The 21,647-nt window shown below is 43.5% G+C and overlaps 1 protein-coding gene across 1 annotated transcript in view; it reads left to right on the top strand.

The window, feature by feature from the left end:
* Window positions 1-21,647, top strand: part of LOC148040249 (protein PIN-LIKES 6-like) — a 57,443-nt gene that overhangs the window by 14,330 nt on the left and 21,466 nt on the right. Inside the window, exons 7-8 of the mRNA XM_087697999.1 lie at window positions 14,164-14,235; window positions 15,376-15,476. Of these exons, the coding sequence (XP_087554125.1) occupies window positions 14,164-14,235; window positions 15,376-15,476 (173 nt within the window). The remainder of the gene's footprint in view (window positions 1-14,163; window positions 14,236-15,375; window positions 15,477-21,647) is intronic.

Here is a 21,647-nt window from a genome sequence, read left to right as displayed (position 1 = left end):
AAGGTTAGTTGTTAGAAATAGGATATATCTTGTCCTAGTCATTCACGACGAAATACATCTAATGGAACATGCAAAATAAATAAAGTATAAACGTATTTTTTTTCAAATAGCTTTATGCATTGAAATGAATTATGAGTAAGATTATTTACCCATTAAAATAGTATACTTCGGTTAAGCCCAAAGGTATAAAATTGCATCTCGCACTATTAACCCCTATTCTTTTTACAACGAATCATCATGGAAAGTGCAAATCATGAAAGGATTCTTACGATGCATAAACACTAGGAAATTATCGTTGCTAACTGTATAACTTAGCAAGAAAAAGGTTGCTTATTTAGCATGAGTTTTGTTCACAAAGAAAAGGGAAGATTAGTTGGAATTAACCTAATCTCAAATCGATAAAGTATAGAAATGAAAAGTCAATTGACATGTAGATAACAAATCATGCGGAAGTAATCTCGAAATTACCTTCTAGAGTTAATCAAATTAATATAAACTTAAAAATACCTATGCTGCGAAATATTCATTGGGAATGAGTTAAATTCCAAGAAACGTCTATACCTTAAATACTTGTCCACATTCCCTAAATATAGGGTCAGTAAATTGTAATCGAAAAAGAAACTAGGGTTTGTCCTTGAGATTCTTACAAAAAATGAAGCTAGGAAACCCTAGGTCTAACAACGTCAGCTTAAAGAACCTGAAACAGATTGATTCGTGATTCCATTATTACATAGTATGATGTGGCACTTGCACAGCAAGTACGGAGTCATATGGTCTTGTGATTGGATCACAAGAAGGAAGGCCAAATTCTCGTAACGAGGATGGCGGATCCTTATGCAAGTTATTTTGCAAGAGGATGTGTACTTTGATATCCTTCTTGGGTAAGGAAGATTAATTGGAGATTAAAAACCAGAAACTGAAGTACCCAATGAACTTTAAGGTTTGACCAAGTTGGGCTAATAGGGTACGCCCTAACCCAGAATATAAGGGATCTTGCCAAGTTGCAAGACACTCCGGTTCGAGTGCTGGATGCATTCAAAAGGAAGGATTCATTTCCTTAGCAGTTTGCCAACAACAAAAACGATCAATGGAAATGTTTGTGCTTGCTAGAGATTTTAGAGCACTGTTTGACTTGTTTGACCAATGAATTACAAAATAAATGAATATCTATACTTCAGGTTGAAGGCCTGAAGGGAGAGGCAGCTTCAGTTACCCCCGATTGCCTGCCTGACCCTAACCAAGGGGGTTGTTGACCGCGCCGGGAACGTGGACCGAACCCGCCGCGAGAGGTCTCTCCGTTGAGCGCTACTTGGAGCAGGAGGACGCTTGGGTGCCAGGGGGGGCTCTGGCCGTAAATCCCTCGCCTTTTGGGTCCTGCACAAGAGGCTAACGTGACTCGAGATTGGATCTCGAGGCCCGCTTACTAGTCTACGGGCGGAAACTTGGAATAGTGATCCCTGTGGATTGCTGGATAGCCTTCGGGTGGATTGTGGATAAGCCTACGAGCAGAACTCTTTGTATTTCAAAGATAAATATGATGACCTGTTAATAAAGAACTTGTCTGATATTGTTTTTCTATGTCAAGTGATAAGATTACGTGAAGGAACCTGTGCTTAACGGGTTAATTAAAGAAGCTGGTTGTTACATGTCCAACTAATGTGTTAGATAATTACATAACTAAAACAACCCGAGGAAAGTACGGAGGATGGGCCATGGGTCTGTCCTACGGATGGGTGGTCCCGGTTGGCCAGGAACTTTTCTCAAATCACGAGGAACAGCGGGATGATCGTCAAAGGACACGAACAACAAAAGTGTTGACCTAGAGTTATGTCTTAACCCGATTTACGCTATTTTAGCGGAACGGAATGGGACTATGCCTATGGCAGAGAGGTTGAGCTTTGCATCCCTCTCGTTTCCCATTCTCCTTGAGGCAAGTGCAGCGTGAATCCGCTTCGGTCCTGGCGTTTCTGTGTAAAGTAGTTCGCTTGGGTTCGACGCTAGTTGTTGTTAGGAAATGACTAATCAGGAAAACCCTAATTTAGGTCGATCCTAAGTGGAAACGGCCGGAATACTTCCTCTACGTGGCAGACGCGGAAAGCCCTAGATCGCAAATCCCGTAAAACTTGGGAGTGCCGTGCGGAGCTTTCTGGACATCCTTTCCGATGGACTGTTAAGACGTGTCCTGGATGATACTAGTGGACACGTTACAGTTGGTATCAGAGCCGATCAACAACGGAATTGTTTTTATGAAATCATAATAAGATAAAGTAAAGCAAATATTGCTGTCCAAACATTTCCTTACCTTCAATGCTGTCTTGCAGAATTACGAAGCGTGGAACAAGTTCTTGGCATTTCGAGTCATGTTTATGATTGCAATGCATTCTCCGCTTTATAGACAAAGGATTGGGATGATGAACATCCTGGAGCAGATCTATAATCCATCACCTTTGTACATGGAACGAAGATGGACGGGTGCTTCAGGAATCTACTATATAGCCGCCCACCGGTTTGCTTATCTACAGACCAACTTAAAGAGGATCAAGTGGTTGGAAGACCTGAAAGTCGTGAAGCTGTTCATTTTTGTGGAAGCTCACGTAAACTCAACTTTACATATTCAAGGTCGGAGGGTTGAGATGAACTCATATGTATATGAGAAAGTAACCCGTGTAATCCCCGCCGACAGGATTAAAGTGTTGGGCCGCCATGAGAAGTATGGATTCCAACGGAAAGGATATCCTGAACTTCCAATGACTTACCGATTCTTGAAGACCCATGACCCGAAACCTTACTATTATACAGTCCCTGTAGATAAATGTAATACAATGTTGTTCTCCCCAAACTAAATGTAACAGTTGGCTTATCATCGCATGAAACGTTGTATTTGAAAGGGCTATGCCCATATAAATACAAATAAAGACTTTTTTTAATGTTTGATTGTGCATAAGAATTGATAAAAAGTTAAGTAGCTACATTGGTTACATGATAGCGGAATTGAAGATGTAATATAAATTAACGACAATTATCGTATAATAACGTTAAGAAAACCTTTATTTAGGCACACCCCCAGGTACAGGTTCCTAATTCGCCTCCTACATCAAGTACTGCTGTGATCCAGGAGAAGAAGTTCCTTCTCAAGCAGATTAAGCCACCCGAGTTTGACAGGAGAGGCAGATTCGTCCAAGCTAATTTGTATTGAATCCATGGAGGATTACTTCGAAGCAGCCGGTACTGCACCCGCCAATCAGGCTATGCTCGCCAAGTTAAAGCTCACCGGCGAAGCCAGACTTTGGTGGAAGCAATGGTGCAGGGATCAAGGGATCGCAGAGGGATCCGTTACCTGGGAGAAGCTGAAGAAAGCCGTGCAGGGAAGATACTTGCCACCTGCATATCGCATGCAGAAAATGAATGAGTTCTACGAGCTAAAATAGCTGGGACTCACTCTTGACGCATACTACTCTAAATTCGTCTCACTTTTAAAGTATGCGCCACAGATGGACATGACACAGCAGGTGTCCAAATTTTGTGCGGGTTTAAATCCATCAGTAAATACCCGTCTCGAATCTATGTGTCCATCAGATCTTCAGGATGCACTCATTCGAGTGGCGCCTATAATTCAGAGGTGCAAGCTAGACCAAGGGGTAACAAAACTTGGTCTTATAATGACCCGAACAGAGGAGCATTCAGACCTCAAGTGAAGAGAGTTCAAGGTCATAATCAGGGACAAAGAAAGAAAGCAAGGACGAATAATGTCAACAACTTTGTTCCTACTCAAAGTAATGGCAGAAACCTCCGTCGTTTCCATTGCAACGAACTCGGTCACTTCAAGAGGCAATGTCCCAAGCTTGGTAGAGGACATCCCCAAGCGCCTTTCCAAGGAACAGGCCGTGGTCAAGGAGCTGCTACCCGAGGAAGAGGAAGAACCGCCTGCATTGCCAATAGGCAAATGTGCGAAGAAGAAGAAGAGGAAGATCCGACCATGGCAGCAGAATTCGAAAGGGCGACAGTCCATGCCGCTATACACAAGAAAGAGCCAAATCGCCAGTTCTCGGTGATTCAGACACCGTCGGACTATCAAGGTAAAGGTTTCAAGATCTTGATTGATTGTGGCAGTACACATTCCTGTATCTCACGAGCATGTGCAAAAAGATTAGGAATAACCACAGTAGAAGCACCTACCCTGCTTTGGAATTGGCAAATGGTCGTGAGGTTACTTGTACCAGGCAAACTGCTAAGGTGGAATTCTTTCTGGGAGGAAAGAAGACTTCGGTCAAATTCAGGCTCATGAATTTAGGTATCCATGAGTGTCTACTCGGAATGGATTGGCTTAAGCCTAACGACGCCCACATTCACTGTGGAAAGGGTCAAGTTTCCTTTCGAAACCCTGAAAGGGAATTAGTCACAACTCAAGGTGAGGTTGGAGTGGCGAGAATCCAATTGGCCAAAGTATCTCGGATCATAAAAGGAGTCAGAAAAGGATTACCTGTTTACTTGATCAAACTCAATAAATTGGATGAGAAGCAAGAGTCTCATGAGGGACCTTCTTGGCTAAAGGAATATGCGGACGTATTCCCTGAAGAGTTGACTGAACTTCCGCCTCAAAGAGAAGTGGATCATGAGATTAGGTTAGTACCAGGAGCTGCGCCAATTGCAAAGAGACCTTATAGAATGTCCATACCAGAAGCAATTGAGCTGAAGGAACAACTCAAGCAACTGTTAGATCAGGGCTACATCCGGCCTAGCAGTTCACCATGGGGAGCTCCAGTACTATTCCAGAAAAAGAAAGATGGGACACTTCGACTATGTATTGATTACGGTGGGTTGAATCAATCAACAGTCAAGAACAAGTATCCTATTCCTAGAATAGATGAGCTTCTTGATCATCTTCAGGGTGCAAAGATCTTCTCCAAGATTGATCTCAGGTCAGGTTACTATCAAATAAGGATCAAGGAAGAAGATATCCCAAAGACGGCCTTCAATACAAGATATGGGCACTTTGAGTTCCTAGTTATGTCATTTGGGCTTACGAATGCATCTGCCACCTTCAATAGGTTAATACAGGATATCTTTAGGCCATATCTTGATGATTTCGTGCTTGTCTTCTTTGATGACACTTTAGTCTATTCTAAACAGGAAGAAGATCATGAACCCCAACTTCGGATTGTCCTTGAGACAATGAGGTCACATAAGCTGTATGCTAAAATGAAGAAGTGTGCATTCTTCAAGCGTCAGATTGAATATCTGGGATTCATAGTATCAGCAGAAGGAATATCAGTGGACCCAGCCAAGGTCAGAGATGTGCTTGAGTGGCCAATACCAGTATCCGTCAAAGAGATACGTAGCTTTCTTGGATTGACAGGATGGTATAGGGTTTTCATAAAAAACTATGCTTTGATTGCAGCACCTCTGACGGACTTACTGAAGAAGCAAACTTCCATTGCGTGGTCAACTCCCGAACAAAATAGCTTCGACAGATTGAAGCAAAGTTTGGTATCAGCACCTATTCTAAAACTTCCAGACCTCAATAAGGAGTTCGAGGTAGTAACTGATGCTAGCATTCTTGCCTTGGGGTGTGTACTTATGCAGGAAGGTCATCCAGTAGCATACTCTTCAAGGAAATTGAAGAGTCATGAAAAAAATTATGCTACGCATGATCTGGAATTACTAGCTGTCATCCATGCTCTAAAGCTTTGGAGACACTACCTGTTGGATAACAAGTTTACTCTAGTAACCATAAGAGTCTCAAATGGATCTTTATCCAGAACGAGCTCAACATGAGGCAACGTTGGTGGATTGAAGTATTGGAGGAATATGACTTTGAAATCAAGTACCGACCAGGGAAAGAGAATGTAGTTGCCGATGCACTTAGTCGCAAGGCATTCCTAAATTCCCTAATCTTGCAGAATCCATCAACAGCCAGATCTCTAGCTACAAAAGTATCTATGCCAAACAACCCTATACTTGAGTTGGCTAGAGAGGAAGCATGCCATGATTTGGCCTACCAAACAATGCTAAAGGAGATCTCTATCAAGGATCAGAACCAAAAGTTGCAGGCTAAGTATCAGGAATTTTCTATTAATAGTGGACTTGTCTACTACAGAACAAGGCTGTGTATACCAGCAAGCCAGTCACTTAAGCAGAAGATATTGTGGGAAGCTCATGATTCTCCTATCGCAGGACATCCTGGCTATGCTAAGACTCTTAATGCAGTTAGGAAGAGCTACCATTGGGAGAGACTCAAAGGTGTCACTGAGTGTTTGTCTTGCCAATGTATCAAAGCCGAACATGCCATGATGCCAGGGAAATTGCAACCGCTTGACATTCCCCAAATGAAATGGGAATTCATCAGTATGGATTTTGTTGTAGGCCTACCCCAAGTCCAGGGAGGATACAACTCTATCATGGTTGTGGTTGACATGCTTACTAAGGTTGCATACCTTATTCCAGTAAAGACAAACTATAAAGCCTCAGACATTGCAAGATTGTTTATCAAGGAGATATTCAAGCTACATGGTTTACCCAGAAGAATAATTAGTGATCGCGATTCTCTTTTCACATCACACTTCTGGAGAGCTATCTTTGAAGCTATTGGGACTCAACTCTATTTTAGCACCGCCTACCATCCCCAAACGGATGGCCAAACAGAGCGAGTAAATCAAGTCATCGAGGATATGCTTAGGGCATACTGCTGTCAAGAGCCGAAGAGGTGGATTCAATACTTGCCTTTGGTAGAATTTGCATACAATGCTTCTTACCAGCAAAGCATTCAGATGATCCCTTTCCAAGCATCGTATGGTCATGACTGTCGAAGTCCCCTAAACTTTTCTGATCCAACCCTAAGGGTTGAAGCTTCAAGACAGATGTTGAAAGAGATGGATGACCAAATAAAGTCAATAAGACAGGACATACAAGTGGCCAAGGATAGACAGAAGGCATACGCAGATTTGAAGCGTCAAGAAAGGGTCTTCGAAGAAGGAGACATGGTCTTCATTCGCGTACGCCCTAAAAATAGTTCTCTATCCTTAGGAAATTGCAAGAAGCTAAGTCCAAGGTATTGTGGGCCATACAAGATCCTCAAAAGCCTAGGACCTAATGCTTATAGATTACAACTCCCTGAGAACCTAAAGGTTCACAATGGATTCCATATCAGCCTATTGAAGAAATATGTACCTAATCCTGACCATGTACTTGATGACCAACAAGTTGTAATGCCTAGTCAAGGAGTCCTTGAACTAAGGCCTGATAAGATCTTAGATGTTAGGGAGAGACAATTAAGATCCAGAACCCTGAGAGAATGCCTCGTCCAGTGGAAAGGTTATCCCGAACAGGATGCCACTTGGATAGATGAAGGCACACTCAACTATCAATATCCCCAGTTTATCTCGAGATGAGGACATCTCGATTCCTCTAAGGGGGAGAGAATGTAATATATCGAATGTTGGAAATTCATGGGAAATTCTTTTTTATTCTTCTCCTGTCAGGTGATGGTCGTGCTGGAAGGGGAGAGGGATTTAGAAAGGATAGCAAGCTCCTTGTTGGAGCTTGCTTATCCTCAATGCCATTCGCACTAACACGATGGAGAGGGAGGATTCCCCTCCCCTCCCCTATTTAAATCAAGGGGGGCCGCTGCCGTCTGAGGATGAGAGAGGGAGAGCTGTCGGGGCTGCTTGTCATTGCCAGAGCCTGGGGAGGAGTACGATGTGGAGCCTGACGTTGGGAGAAGTCGGGGAGAGGCGCTGTACAAGCTGGTCGCCGCCAGTCCGCCCTGGTGGAGTCACGAGCTGCCACGCCAGCAGCTGCCACCATTCCGCCTCCAATCCGCCTGATTCCGCCACCTGATCCTGCGCCAACTGGCCACGAGGCCTAGCTACGAGGCTATCGTCTATGCCTGTTTTATCTCCCCCCACCTGGCTTCCCAGCAAACCTTGGAAACTTCCAAGGGTGTGCTACCTTAGGCCCCCTTCCTGTGGGCTTGGGATTACTATTCCCCCTCGAATGTCCCTTTTGAAGCTCATAAGCCCCCTTCCTATGCATCTTGTAACCCCTTCCCCTCCCCCGTGTTTTACACTTTTTAAGTCCTTATTTTCCCCAAAAGATCTAAGGTCCTCAAAGGTCTTATTACCCCTCGGTGTTAACATCAATAATCTTTTGTCTTGGGCCGAAAAAAAAACCCTTGTGTTTCCTTTCAAATCCTTGTGTTGCCTTTCATTCCTCCCCCCCCTTTCCATGGTATTTTGAAACCCCCCCTCCTAGTGTTCTTAATTTTCCCTTAGCCCTTACGCTTGGTTTCGGAATCATTTTCCCTCCCCTGCTTTAACCACCTATAACCTTTTTTTTGGGCTTTACAAGACCCTTTTCCCCCCAAAAGTACTAGGCTTTGAAAAGGTCTTACTACCCCCCTCCTCGTGGTTAAACCCCTTAGCCGTTCCTTGCCCTTTCCAAAATACCCTTGGGACTTGGGTTTTTTCCCTAGTCGAAAAAGAGAAGAAGAGTATTGAAGTGCAAGGGAGCGACAGTGGAATTCCGAAAAGGAAGTGCAAAGCTGTTTCCACGTCCGAAGGACTACAATTGCGATGCCTTCTAAGAAAGTCCAAGGCGCAGTCGCGGAAGGGTCATCTCCCGGTATCCATGTGGATATCTCACCCCAAACCCAGGTTTTTCCTTCTTAATTTTTATTTTGTAACATTGTAATTTAAATCATGCAAGGTTAGTTGTTAGAAATAGGATATATCTTGTCCTAGTCATTCACGATGAAATACATCTAATGGAACATGCAAAATAAATAAAGTATAAACGTATTTTTTTTCAAATAGCTTTATGCATTGAAATGAATTATGAGTAAGATTATTTACCCATTAAAATAGTATACTTCGGTTAAGTCTAAAGGTATAAAATTGCATCTCGCACTATGAACCCCTATTCTTTTTACAACGAATCATCATGGAAAGTGCAAATCATGAAAGGATTCTTATGATGCATAAACTCTAGGAAATTATCGTTGCTAATTGCATAACTTAGCAAGAAAAAGGTTGCTTATTTAGCATGAGTTTTGTTCACAAAGAAAAGGGAAGATTAGTTGGAATTAACCTAACCTCAAATCGATAAAGTATAGGAATGAAAAGTCAATTGACACGTAGATAACAAATCATGCGGAAGTAATCTTGAAATTACCTTCTAGAGTTAACCAAATTAATATAAACTTAAAAATACCTATGCTGTGAAATATTCATTGGGAATGAGTTAAATTCCAAGAAACGTCTATACCTTAAATACTTGTCCACATTTCCTAAATGTAGGGTCAGTAAATTGTAATCGAAAAAGGAACTAGGGTTTGTCCCTGAGATTCTTACAAAAAATGAAGCTAGGAAACCCTAGGTCTAACAACGTCAGCTTAAAGAACCTGAAACAGATTGATTCGTGATTCCATTATTGCGTAGTACGATGCGACACTTGCACAGCAAGCGGAGTCATATGGTCTTGTGATTGGATCACAAGAAGGAAGGCCGAATTCTCGTAACGAGGATGGCGGATCCTTATGCAAGTTATCTCGCAAGAGGATGTGTACTTTGATATCCTTCTTGGGTAAGGAAGATTAATTGGAGATTAAAAACCAGAAACTGAAGTACCCAATGAACTTTAAGGTTTGACCAAGTTGGGCTAATAGGGTACGCCCTAACCCAGAATATAAGGGATCTTGCCAAGTTGCAAGACACCCTGGTTCGAGTGCTGGATGCATTCGAAAGGAAGGATTCATTTCCTTAGCAGTTTGCCAACAACAAAAACGATCAATGGAAATGTTTGTGCTTGGTAGAGATTTTAGAGCACTATTTGACTTGTTTGACCAATGAATTACAAAATAAATGAATATCTATACTTCAGGTTGAAGGGTTGAAGGGAGAGGCAGCTTCAGTTACCCCCGACTGCCTGCCTGACCCTAACCAAGGGGGTTGTTGACCGCGCCGGGAACGTGGACCAAACTCGCCGCGAGAGGTCTCTCTGTTGAGCGCTACTTGGAGCAGGAGGACGCTTGGGTGCCAGGGGGGGGCTCTGGCCGTAAATCCCTCGCCTTTTGGGTCCTGCACAAGAGGCTAACGTGGCTCGGGATTGGATCTCGAGGCCCGCATACTAGTCTACGGGCGGAAACTTGGAATAGTGATCCCTGTGGATTGCTGGATAGCCTTCGGGCGGATTGTGGATAAGCCTACGGGCAGAACTTATGATGACCTGTTAATAAAGAACTTGTCTGATATTGTTTTTCTATGTCAAGTGATAAGATTACGTGAAGGAACCAGTGCGTAACGGGTTAATTAAAGAAGCTGGTTGTTACATGTCCAACTAATGTGTTAGATAATTACATAACTAAAACAACCCGAGGAAAGTACGGAGGATGGGCCATGGGTCCGTCCTACGGATGGGTGGTCCCGGTTGGCCGGGAACTTTTCTCAAATCACGAGGAACAGCGGGATGATCGTCAAAGGACACGAACAACAAAAGCGTTGACCTAGAGTTATGTCTTAACCCGATTTACACTGTTTTAGCGGAACGGAATGGGACTATGCCTATGGCAGAGAGGTTGAGCTTTGCATCCCTCTCGTTTCCCATTCTCCTTGAGGCAAGTGCAGCGTGAATCGGCTTCGGTCCTGGCGTTTCTGCGTAAAGTAGTTCGCTTGGGTCCGACGCTAGTTGCTGTTAGGAAATGACCAATCAGGAAAACCCTAATTCAGGTCGATCCTAAGTGGGAACGGCCGGACTACTTCCGCTACGTGGCAGACGCGGAAAGCCCTAGATCGGAAATCCCGTAACATTCCATGGGAGTGTCGGGCGGAGCTTTCTAGACATCCTTTCCGATGGACTGCTAAGATGTGTCCTGGATGATACTAGTGGACACGTTACACATCCGATGTGCACTAAGTCCTTACGAGCAAAAGGAGGATCTGAGATCTCATTCGGCACTATGACCTCTTGGAGACCACCGCAATCCACTACGAAGGTCTGTGCCACCCATTTTCAAGTTCAATAGCTTTCCTGGCCATCGGTTTTGTAGCTCACTCCACCAAGAGACAATGGCTGTTGGGTATTGTCTTGTTAGTCCACTTCGTGGATAGAAAGTGGTTGTTCAACTTCTTCTTCTCCTTCGGCTCGGTAGCATGCTTCATTGAGAGAGAGTTGTTGTTGCCCAACCATGGCTCCTCAAGAGCTATCTATTTCCTCACCTCCTTTGTATTACGCCACGGACACTAACTTTGATGTGGGCATTGATGCGATTCTGTGTGACACCCCTCTCTCCACTCCCTTCTCTACTCAAGATCAAGAGGCCACCTTTGGGTGTTGCCTAGCTTTCGTTCCATTAGAGCCCCATATACGTTCTTCGGTACCGTTGATGGCACTTCCTTCGTCATCGGACTCTCCAAAGGCCATGATCCACGAGTTTTTTGATTCTTTATCTCATATCGAGGGGGTCAGAGGGGGATCCCATTTCTTAAGCTTTAGAGAGGGTCCCTACTCATCATGCGGTTCTTCACACACCTTTAACCTTTGTGGGGTGATTGACATCTCCATGCCATACCACCCATTGATTCCCATTCCCATTGATTCCTAGGGTCCAGAGGTTCTTCTTAGTTTGGGGCTTTGGATGCTTCAACCATGACGGTTGCTAGGCCTTTGCCATACTTGCAAGCATGGAGTAACAGAGCTTGTGGCTTCTCTCTTGAGGATGAGCTTTGAGTACTATTAGCTCATCATGTCTACTATTCTTCACTACAGGTCACGTTACATGTGGAATATTGGGATTTCAGCGTTGATCTTCTCTCTCTCACTTCTTTTCCACTCCTGTTTGGGTTTGAGAGGGGGTGTTGAGAAACCAAGTCATTTAATATATTTCCCCTCTTTCATTCCTATTTTGGTTTCCATTTATAGCCCTAAAAAGGCTTTATTTGGATCATTAGTTAGTGTTTGGGTGCCATCCAAGAGACTGCAGTGGGTGCCACTCGAGAGATTGCAATGGGTGCCACTCAAGAGAGTTGGGGTGCTACTTGAGATAGTATGTGCCTATATATACGGCAATGACTTCCTTCATTCATCACTTGAACATTCATTCTTTGTAACACTTTATCACTCTCTTCCATATTCTTCTCTCCTTTCTCCATCCTCCACTGTTGTTCACATTCCACAAGGAGGACGTTACAGTTCGTGGCTTCTACATCCATCTCCACTTGGTGTTTTGCAGCCTACATCATCTAATGTCAACCCTCCTCCCCTAGCGTTGTCACAAGCTTGGGTTTGCAATAGTTTCAGGCTGTCTACAGCTGGTTACACCCTCTTTATCAGCCCTACATCCAATACTTGTGTTTTTGTGTTTTCTTCACTCTTGAAGGGCTCCTGAAAATGCCTTGATAGCAGCCATCAACTCAGAGAGATTTCAACATATCTTTCATCTTTGACAGCTTCTGAGGATTGTGTTTCATTCCCTCTACAATTGGCTGTCCTTTCTTTCGTCTTCAGCATTTACTTTGGATATCTTTCTATCGGTGGACTGTGTTTCACTCCCTCGATAGTGCAGATCCCCTTTAGGTGCTGCTGCTTGATCAGATAGGCTAGTGTAGTCATCTTTAGAGCTTCAACTCCGCTATATCAAATTGATTTGCTTAGTATGATTCAGTGATTCATCATTCATCATCATCTTCTTCTTTTGTGTTTTTTCTAAGTTTCTTTTTCTCTGTGTTTGCTGTACACTGTGTGTGTCTTCCTGCAAACCCTACTATTTTGTGATATGGTATGAGTGCATACCGTTCCCTCACACTATCTTGACAAACACGTGGTGAACTATGCTTGCAGTCCCTTTTTGGTTCGAATTTTGGCCTTGAGAGGGGGTGTTAAGCCAAGGAAGGAGCATCTCTCAGTAAACCTTAATTGGCTCATTACACAGCCTCAAAACTCAAAACTGTCATGCTAAAAGGAGTTTCTGTGACCCATAATCAAAGTTTCCCACTTCGGTTGGTTCCTCATCTGTAAAAAGATTGTGTGCTCCGCCACTTAGCATCCTGGCCATTCCAGCCATCAGCCCACCTCATTGTGCAGCTGCCACCACCACTCCGACTGCTGCCCTGTCTCCTCCAGCCCCTGGCAACCTGCTGTCAGCTGTCATCCAGCCATTTGGAGGCCTGCATACTGCTGCGCTTTCAGCTGCCTGCTGACATCAGCATCTGCCACCTGTTTTGCTTGTGCTTTTCAACCCCCTGCTGCTAGGTGACAGGCTGCTGTACCTTTTCCTCCACTTGGACAGGCTCCATGACAGTCTGCAGCATCAGATCTGCCCTTCCCTGCTGCCACCCTCATCAGATTGGTGCTGGTACACCTGCATTTTTGTCGCATGTCTGTTTATACTGCTGCTGCCCTGCTCTTGGAGGTCTCCATCAGCCCGTCACACACTCTGCCCTCCAGAACTGTCTCTGCTGGACATTATTCTCCAACTTCTCCCTCAGCCTGCTCCCATGAGAGCCATTGGTTGTTGGACAACTCTCCCTTTGAACATCTTGTACAACATTCATTCATTTGCTTTAGAGTTATCTTTCTTCTTTGTTTGCATTTTTTTGATCATTCATTTACAAGATTCTTTCATTTACTTTAGAGTTATCTTTCTTCTTAGTTGTGTCTTTGGTTTTTTTAAAATTCCTTGAGTTAGTGTTTTAGTCGTGCTCATACATTCTGCGTTTTCTCTATGCAAACCCTAGCATATCTTCACATGGAGAGAGGGGTAACAAGAAGAAGGGGAACTTGGAAGTCATGATGGGAGTGTTTGGCAACAAGACAGCTTACTCCTAGTTGGTTTCCATGTGGGGGTCCCCAAATGAGTTATAGCTCCTCTATCTGGAAGTGTTTCTACTTGAATAATTGTGCTCATCATTACATTTTTCTCATGGCAAGTTTCTATCTGATATCCATCCTGAAGCTACGTCTCTTATGAACAGTTCCTGTCTTCTTACAATGTAGCAAACATGAAGTTTTACTTCAAATCTTTGGGGATGAAATGAAGTTCAGTGTACAAGGGAAGATGATTCAGTTGGAAATAAATATTTAAAATGTTAACAATCCAGTAGGATGTAAATAGTATTTGAGATTTATTAGCACTGCATTTTTCTGAGCAATAAAGTCTTCTTGCAAATGCAGGCATCTAAACTTATGCGAGCATTAGAAATGAAGAGGCTGAAGCACATCTTTCAGCCACCAGTGATTGCATCAGTAAGTTTGGAGTTACTGTATTTCTGGTTTTGATATGTGTCTTCAGATCTCCTGCTGTGTCAGATGGATTGCAATGTGCTTAGTACTTCTCCACTTTCTGAGCCCTGGTATGTTTGATGGGGCTGTAGCTTTTGATATGCACTCCACTAGTTTCTCTATGAAAATGGCAGGGTTTTATGAAGATCAGTTAAAGACACTTCTTAGTTTACACAGATTGATGGACCTCATATTTAGCTAAATCTTGTAAATTTTCACAGCATGTTACTCAGGACTGCCTTCAGCGCATTACATATTAGTTTGTATACTTTCATCTTGGTTGGGACTAGTATTGTCTCTAGGAAAAAGCCCATTTTTCAGCAGGTTGTAACCAAACAGCCATAAATATTCCAGTTACCCAGGCAACGAGCCTGGGGTGTATTAGGCTTTTACTTCTATCATTCACTGTACTGTCTTCTGTAACTGATAAATGGGACTTTGTTGGGAAAAAAACACAAGTAAATATGCAGTGCATGCTTTACCTGGAAGGAGTACCAGTTTAGACCAGTCAAATCATCACAATTGTTGTTGACAATGCTCTATACTGAATCGTGTGTATTAAAAACTCAGGCCAACCAGTACTGCTCCAACTATATTACAACCATTAACATTGGACAGCTCTTAGCACAATGCACCGTGCACCCCCAGTGTGATACCATGTTGTTGTAGTTTATTCTTCCAAGTTTTCTCTAGCCAAATGTTTCAAGGATTTGTGCTATCCAGTTTTCCTTTCGCCCTGTAATAATGGGTCCTGGTCCTATATTTGGATGTCTTTCTAATACTTAAAGAAAAATGTTTTGAATTTTTGTGGTATCCATTTTTCCTTCCGTGCTCTAATAAATGGCCTTGGTCCTACATTTGGATGTCTTTATAATATTTTCTTAATCTTTCGAGAAGCTAGAAGTTTCTAATACGGGGCTTAATACTTTACTGAGAAACAATTGCCATCAGAATGGTAGTTCAGAACTTTCTCGTTTCTGTTTCTATATTTAGCCTTCAGTGCCTTTGGTAGCTACGAGTCCCTTAAGTTGTGAGCAATAACGCAATAAGAAACCCTGAAGATTAAGTTTTGGTCAGGTATTAATCACGTCCATCCTGTTGCAGATTCTAGCCCTGGTTGTTGGTGCCACACCAGCCTTGAAGAACTTGCTGTTGGCAGATGATGCTCCTCTATTGTTCATTTCTGATAGTCTCACCATCATGGGGTAATGTGCCTTCTTACTATTTGGTTCTGAAGTTGCACTAAGGTAGAATGTTCATAAATGCACACTGCTTGGGAGGCTTGTTTTAGTCGGAATGTATTATGTTGTCAAAGTTGGCTGCCGCTGGATAATAAAGGTAGCCCCCTCTTTTGTATAGTCTCTCTCTCTGGAGTTGCATGACTTGATTTGTGCATCATATCAGGGAATTCTTTAATGGCTGGTGTCAAAACTGCGAGTTTGTGATTGGTGTGGATTGTTGGATTGTGTACAGCTTTGACAAGTTGTGCACTGATTATGAGTGTTTGTCGCTTCTCTGCACTTGTGTTACTGTGTTGTGTATTACTCCTACTGTGTGTAGCATGTTAGGAGAGGATGTGAGTTCAGGTCTCACATCAAGACTCAAAATGATAAGGTGCTGGCTAGCTCTATATGGATGCATACTTTGTTTGCATGCCACCTGGTTTTGTTATGCTAGTTCAGGTCTCACATTGAGACTTGAAAATGCTAAGGTTCCGACTAGCTCTGTATGGATGCATACTTTGTTTGCAGGTCACCTGGTTTACCTCCGCAGAAAGAAAAGTGGCACTGAGAGAAAGAAGGAAGCGAATGGTGGAGGAGACACGAAAAAATGGAATACCAAGGGAGTAAGGGTGCCCTAGGTAACTATCCCACCAAGCAAGGATGATGACCCAGCAAGTTTTCACACCGATCTTATAATCTGGGAAAGGCAAGAGATGGCCAGGAGCCCCTTCGACCTCAACTTCCGATTCCCCACCACCTTGTGAAGAGTGTTACCCATCAAGGTGGTGGAGGAGGTGATTAACGTCGGTGTAGCAGGCTCAGACAGAGGTGGCTGGAGGAGAGAGAGTAAAACCCCATCTTATGGGCTACCGAAGATACTGAATTTTGGCAAGATAAAGTTTTGAGGTGCCAAGATCTGTGCTCGGCTACAAATGCCAGCCTACATGGAGAAGAAGAATCTGCGACACCCACCTGGACACGTGGGTGGCTTTTTGCAACACTCAACTCTTTGAGAGGAATGACCCAACCTTTATGCCTTACCCTCGAAGGGTCGGAGTAGATTTCGACCCCAGTGTCCACAGCCGCTACAACTTCCCTGTAATCTATAATCCCCATTGTACTACATATGAAAATGCCCTCGGCTTGACATCAGAAAACCTATATGATTCCCTAATTCAATTTACTAACACATTCTCCTTATGCCCTTATCCCGCTTTTATTACCACTTGTAATTACCTTAGATTGCTTAGGATACTTCTTAGGCAAGGCCCCACCCCGCAGGAACGAGGCCTCCCAGCGCTCCATTTTGATCCTAACACTAGAGATAACTGCACGATGGCTCGGCTAATGATGCGTGCCACTCTATTGCCTTTATTTTTCTTAGCTCTGCTGCTAGAGGATATGCATGATAGCCGCTTCACTCGCTGCAATCATCCATTCCTCTCCTCCACCACCCTTCAAGTCCGCCTAAACCTCAAGGGATATCTCTAAAGCCACCAATTTCTTAGTAAATCTATTAAGCCTTCTTCTCCACCTCACTCCAATGACAAAGATTAAACTTTTGTCACAACTAAGTAACTTTGTTGTTATTATTATTAGTAGCCAAAAAAAATAATCACACGTCTCCACCACAAGTTGCACATCCACCACAATCACTGCACCTAGGGGTCCTCAAGTTAGGCGCGCTCGATAGCCCCGATCGATCGGCTCCGTCTCTAACCCCCTAGCCTCATTTTGATCCCCTACTTCCTCCTTAGGGCACATCAAGGGCAAGACACACCTAGGGAGGTAACACTCGCCTGTGGTTAGAGACCTGTCACCTTAAGCTTTATTCCACTAGCATGCACACAATGCACCACAATGGCACACACCCACACAAACTGCACCTTTCTTTTCTTTCTAGGTACAACAGAAGGCCCCACCACCTGCTTCAACGACCCCATCATCCATGCAATGTGCTCCATATCTTGTGAAACATCCTACCAGGCCGACCCACCAAACCAAGAGCCGAACGCAACAGCCATGCTCAAAAAGTGAATGAAGAAGCTCATTTAGAATAGCGCAGGCGAACTCAGTCATGAAGAGTTAAATGACGGATCCATCTAACACCATCTTAAATTTCAAAGAAGGATTTGTCCACAAGCCATCCTCCAAGTGTGGATCCATCTAACACCATTTTGAATTGCAAAGATGGACCCGCCCCTCAACATTCCTCCAAGACAAGGGACCATCTCCAACTCAAGGGCCCTACAGTTTCATAAATCCCTCCAACACGCCCTCCAACATAACTTGTACCCAAACTCAAAAAGCTGCTTGGCCAGTTCAGCAACAGAGTATGACTCATCCCCCAACAAGTGCCATGGGACTGGCACTCATCTAGGAGGGGGGTAATGTTAACCCTCAAACGAATAAGGTGGAAAACCAAAAAATCTAAAGCAAAAGACAAAGCCAGGGCAAAAGCAGAATGAAGAATGAAGGCACGCCAAGCAAAATCGGGAAACACAAGAAGTGTGAAAAAGTCCTAAATCAAGGAGAGATGCTCAAGAAAAAGCACAAGTCAATAATTTTGCAAAATAGCGCAAGGCGCACCGTGTATGGTGTTCACCGGTGCAGCGGTCTAGTAATGCTCTTGGATTCTGACCCTTGACTGACCTGGGTTGTTCTGCTCCTGTAATGGTGGAACCCTATATTTGTCAAACAACGGAAAGTGTGGCATGGAGGATTCTAATGTTGGGAGAGGAGCATGTGCAGGTTAGGTCTCACAGTCAGACTTCAAATGGGAGATGCCTGCCTGATGTGTATATGTAGGAGAGATGGTTTTGGCCTTTAGTATCAGTACTCCAGAAGTGCAGAATGATGTGCATTCTGGACTGAGCAGGTTTCTACCTCAGCATGGATATCTGTGCTGTGCATTACTTGGTTAACTTGTCTAAGAATGCCACATGAGGAATTTATGAGAAGGCACATTGTACAATGATGTTTAGTTACGAGGAGGCTAATAATACCCTTATCTTTTGACCCCTCAATAGTAGGCTTGTCTTTTGGCTCATTTTTGAAATGTCTTGGAATTCTATGGCATATGCAAACAATTGAACATGTGGATTGTATTGGCACTTCTACGGATCCTGAACGAGAGCAGCTCATGTAGGGGTATCAGACTGAGGATAGATTGGCGTTTGGATGTTTAGAGGGAAGACCGGTGCTTTTGCTTTGAGCAGTTCTCTGGGGCAGAAGAGCATGTGGTTGGGGCAGCAAAAGGCTGTGTTTTAATGGTATTATATGGCAGGCTGGAACAGCAGCATGGTCAGCAGAGGTAGTGAATGGAGCAGAAATAGCAAGATGCTCAAAAATTGCACCCAGGCTTTGCATCGCTGAAGGTAGAGTCAGATAATGCTACAAGCACCAAGGTGGATTGTATTATAACTTATATAAAAGTCCAAAACGAGAGCAGCCAACTAACACTTATAGGTAGGGCCCAGGTAGGGCTACTGGACTGAGGATAGGTTTGGTTTGGATGCTGGTCATGTGGGACAATCTGCTCTCTGGATGAGAGCAACTCTCTGGGGCAGCAGAGGTGGTGTTTAGGACAAAAATGCTGAGTATGGCAGGCTGGAACAGCAGCATGGTCAACAGACAGTGAATGGAGCAGAAACGACATGTTTGACAGGTGGCAGCAGCTGTGAGACCTATATCAGCAGTAGTGTGTTGTTGCAGAACTAGGAGGAATAGATTGCTCTGTTTGATCGGCACCATTAGAAAGGTACTGGTTCATTGATTCAAGACCATATGGCATACCTTGCTGTGAAACAAAGATGCCCCAAGATAATGGAGAACCACCATGCATAGAAAGTCAGAGAGACAACTGGGATTAGCCATCTGGTAGATAGTTGTGCCTTGGGCGAGTGGTGATCAGCATTTAGACCATGGGGCTTAGTAAGAAAGGGAGCAGTATCAGGAGTGTACATTGGTGTGTGAACTATGTCCCTTTTTGTCAAGGATAATAGCTCTTTGAATTACGCTGTCGTAGCGTGTAGGGTTGAAGGTCACCATAGGGGTTTGGCAAGAAGACTAGACAAGATAATTGGAGATGTGGCTTCAAGAGATAAGTAGTTTGCAGTGAATGCTTAAAGGTTCAAGAGGTACTTCACGGTCATTCACAGGGTTTTGAAAAAGAAGAATGTTTGGAGTTCAAGAGTTTAGACTCTAGAGATGGTAGAGATAAGAGAAGAGTTGAAGGTTTTAAGCCAAATCCAGGGCTTCCAATTGCGAGTTCTTAGCATAGATCACAAGCGTATTACCTTATAAGCTCTAATTCAAGCCAAGCTTATTTTCTTGCCTGTAAGAGTAATCACGGATTATGAAGTTAAGTACAAGTATAAAAAACAACTCTGCATCCCGTCATTTAAGCATGGACCAACTTGTTGGGGTAAAAGGTCTTTGGGCCTGCCCGTGTACACTGTGACCGCCCATTCTTTATTCATATATAATATGATAGTGCAATAATGCTGTCAGTTCAGTTGGACAATATCTACATTGTGTGTGCTCTTCTCTCTCACATCTTCCTCTTCTCCTTCTCCACTGCCATTGCATTCCCTTTAATTGGTATCCGAGCTTTGGATTAGAGATTGATTGTGGAGCTTGGCCCGGCATTACTTCAGCCTGGATTGAAGACCTAGAGCTTGGAGTTTCAATATCATCCATGGCTTTTTTTCCCTGAGGTAAGATTTCATCTTCCACCTCTCCCCGGCCCTCATAGGCTCTTTGCAAGTATTCCTTGGCTTCATTGTGCACCTTGTATGCCCCCATTTGCCCCCTTATCCTCAGCATAACCAGCAGGCCCCATAGTAGCAGCTCACGTTTTTTTGTGCCTATTTCAAAATCTAGCTCAAAAATCTCATTTTCTCTCATATTTCGGGCATTCGGAACCTGACTTAGGCAAGGTAAGAGTCTAACTTGGGGTTTTGGCACGCTCCGGATGCAATGGTGATGTCAGATCTGCCAAATTCTGATCACAGAATTTTTTGTAACAGATCTGAGTTGATTTATAGCAAGAAAATGCTATGCTCTTAGCTTATATGATGCTCTCGAGGCTTGGTATTTGATGCCCAATGCTTTGGGGATGTTTACCCAATGTTTTGAGATGCTTTGGGACTTGGTTTGAGCTTCCATAGCTCGATTTATGCAGGGATTTACTACTGTACATTGTTTAGGCAGCAAGGTTTTATCATGGATGGCTTATGCATAACACTCTTTGTTGACATTCGGGTGTCTTGTTGGATGTATTGATGCTTGGTCATCATGGTTTATGCCCGGATATGCTATTTGAGAGCTATTGAGTCTTGATTTGGATGCGGACACTTTGTTCTTGGTTGGGATTTATGCTACCTTGGTTGACAAGTTATTTTACCTCCAACTTGGTTATGCTTATGGTCTACGGGTGCTTCCGACTACCGGATGATATAAAAAGGATGATGCCACTTTGATGTTTATGCTCTCGGATGCTTCTTGAGCAAAGAATAGAGCTCAATTCTTGGTTCACAGTCATTTTCTTTGCAGCTGGCATTTCACTTGACAAGGTTTATGTCCCGTACTACCCATTATGGGACTGATGTCTAATGTGGATGCTTTTGGGTTCGACTGCTGTCACCAGGTGGTGATACTTTTTACAGTTGCTTTTCTTATTTACTTATATAAATATTTTATTTTTCTTTTCTTTTGTTGCTGTTGCTTTTTACCCCCAGAGTTCTCTTGGAATAAGCGGGATCTTTGCATGGCCAAAAGAGGCAGTCATTGGGACAAATTGGACTAATGGTTTGTTTGAGCCTTAGGGCCAGTTCCATATTGAATGGGCACTGAAGAATAGAATGCCAGTGGTTTGGGACTGTGTGCTTAGCCACTGGAGATGGTGTAGGACAATGAGCTTAGCCAAGATAGAAGATGCACATGTGAGAATGCTCACAGAATAAAAGCCACCGTAACTGAGCCACATTACACTTTTGATGTGGTCACAATGATAAAAGTTGCATAGAACTTGAGGAATGCAAGGATCACCATCCCTAAAATTTAGGGAGTTACTATTTTTGGACCCCAGAATCTGTTGGCATCATTGTCTTCGTTTTTACACGAGGATTAATTCTTTGGTCTGTGCCGAGA

This window comes from Lygodium microphyllum, chromosome 2, assembly GCF_053477565.2.
Source record: "Lygodium microphyllum isolate KBCC chromosome 2, Lygodium_microphyllum_v1.1.10, whole genome shotgun sequence".
NCBI lineage: Eukaryota > Viridiplantae > Streptophyta > Polypodiopsida > Schizaeales > Lygodiaceae > Lygodium > Lygodium microphyllum.
Note: the sequence above shows the minus strand (reverse complement) of the source record. Positions and strands in the feature narration are given on the sequence as shown.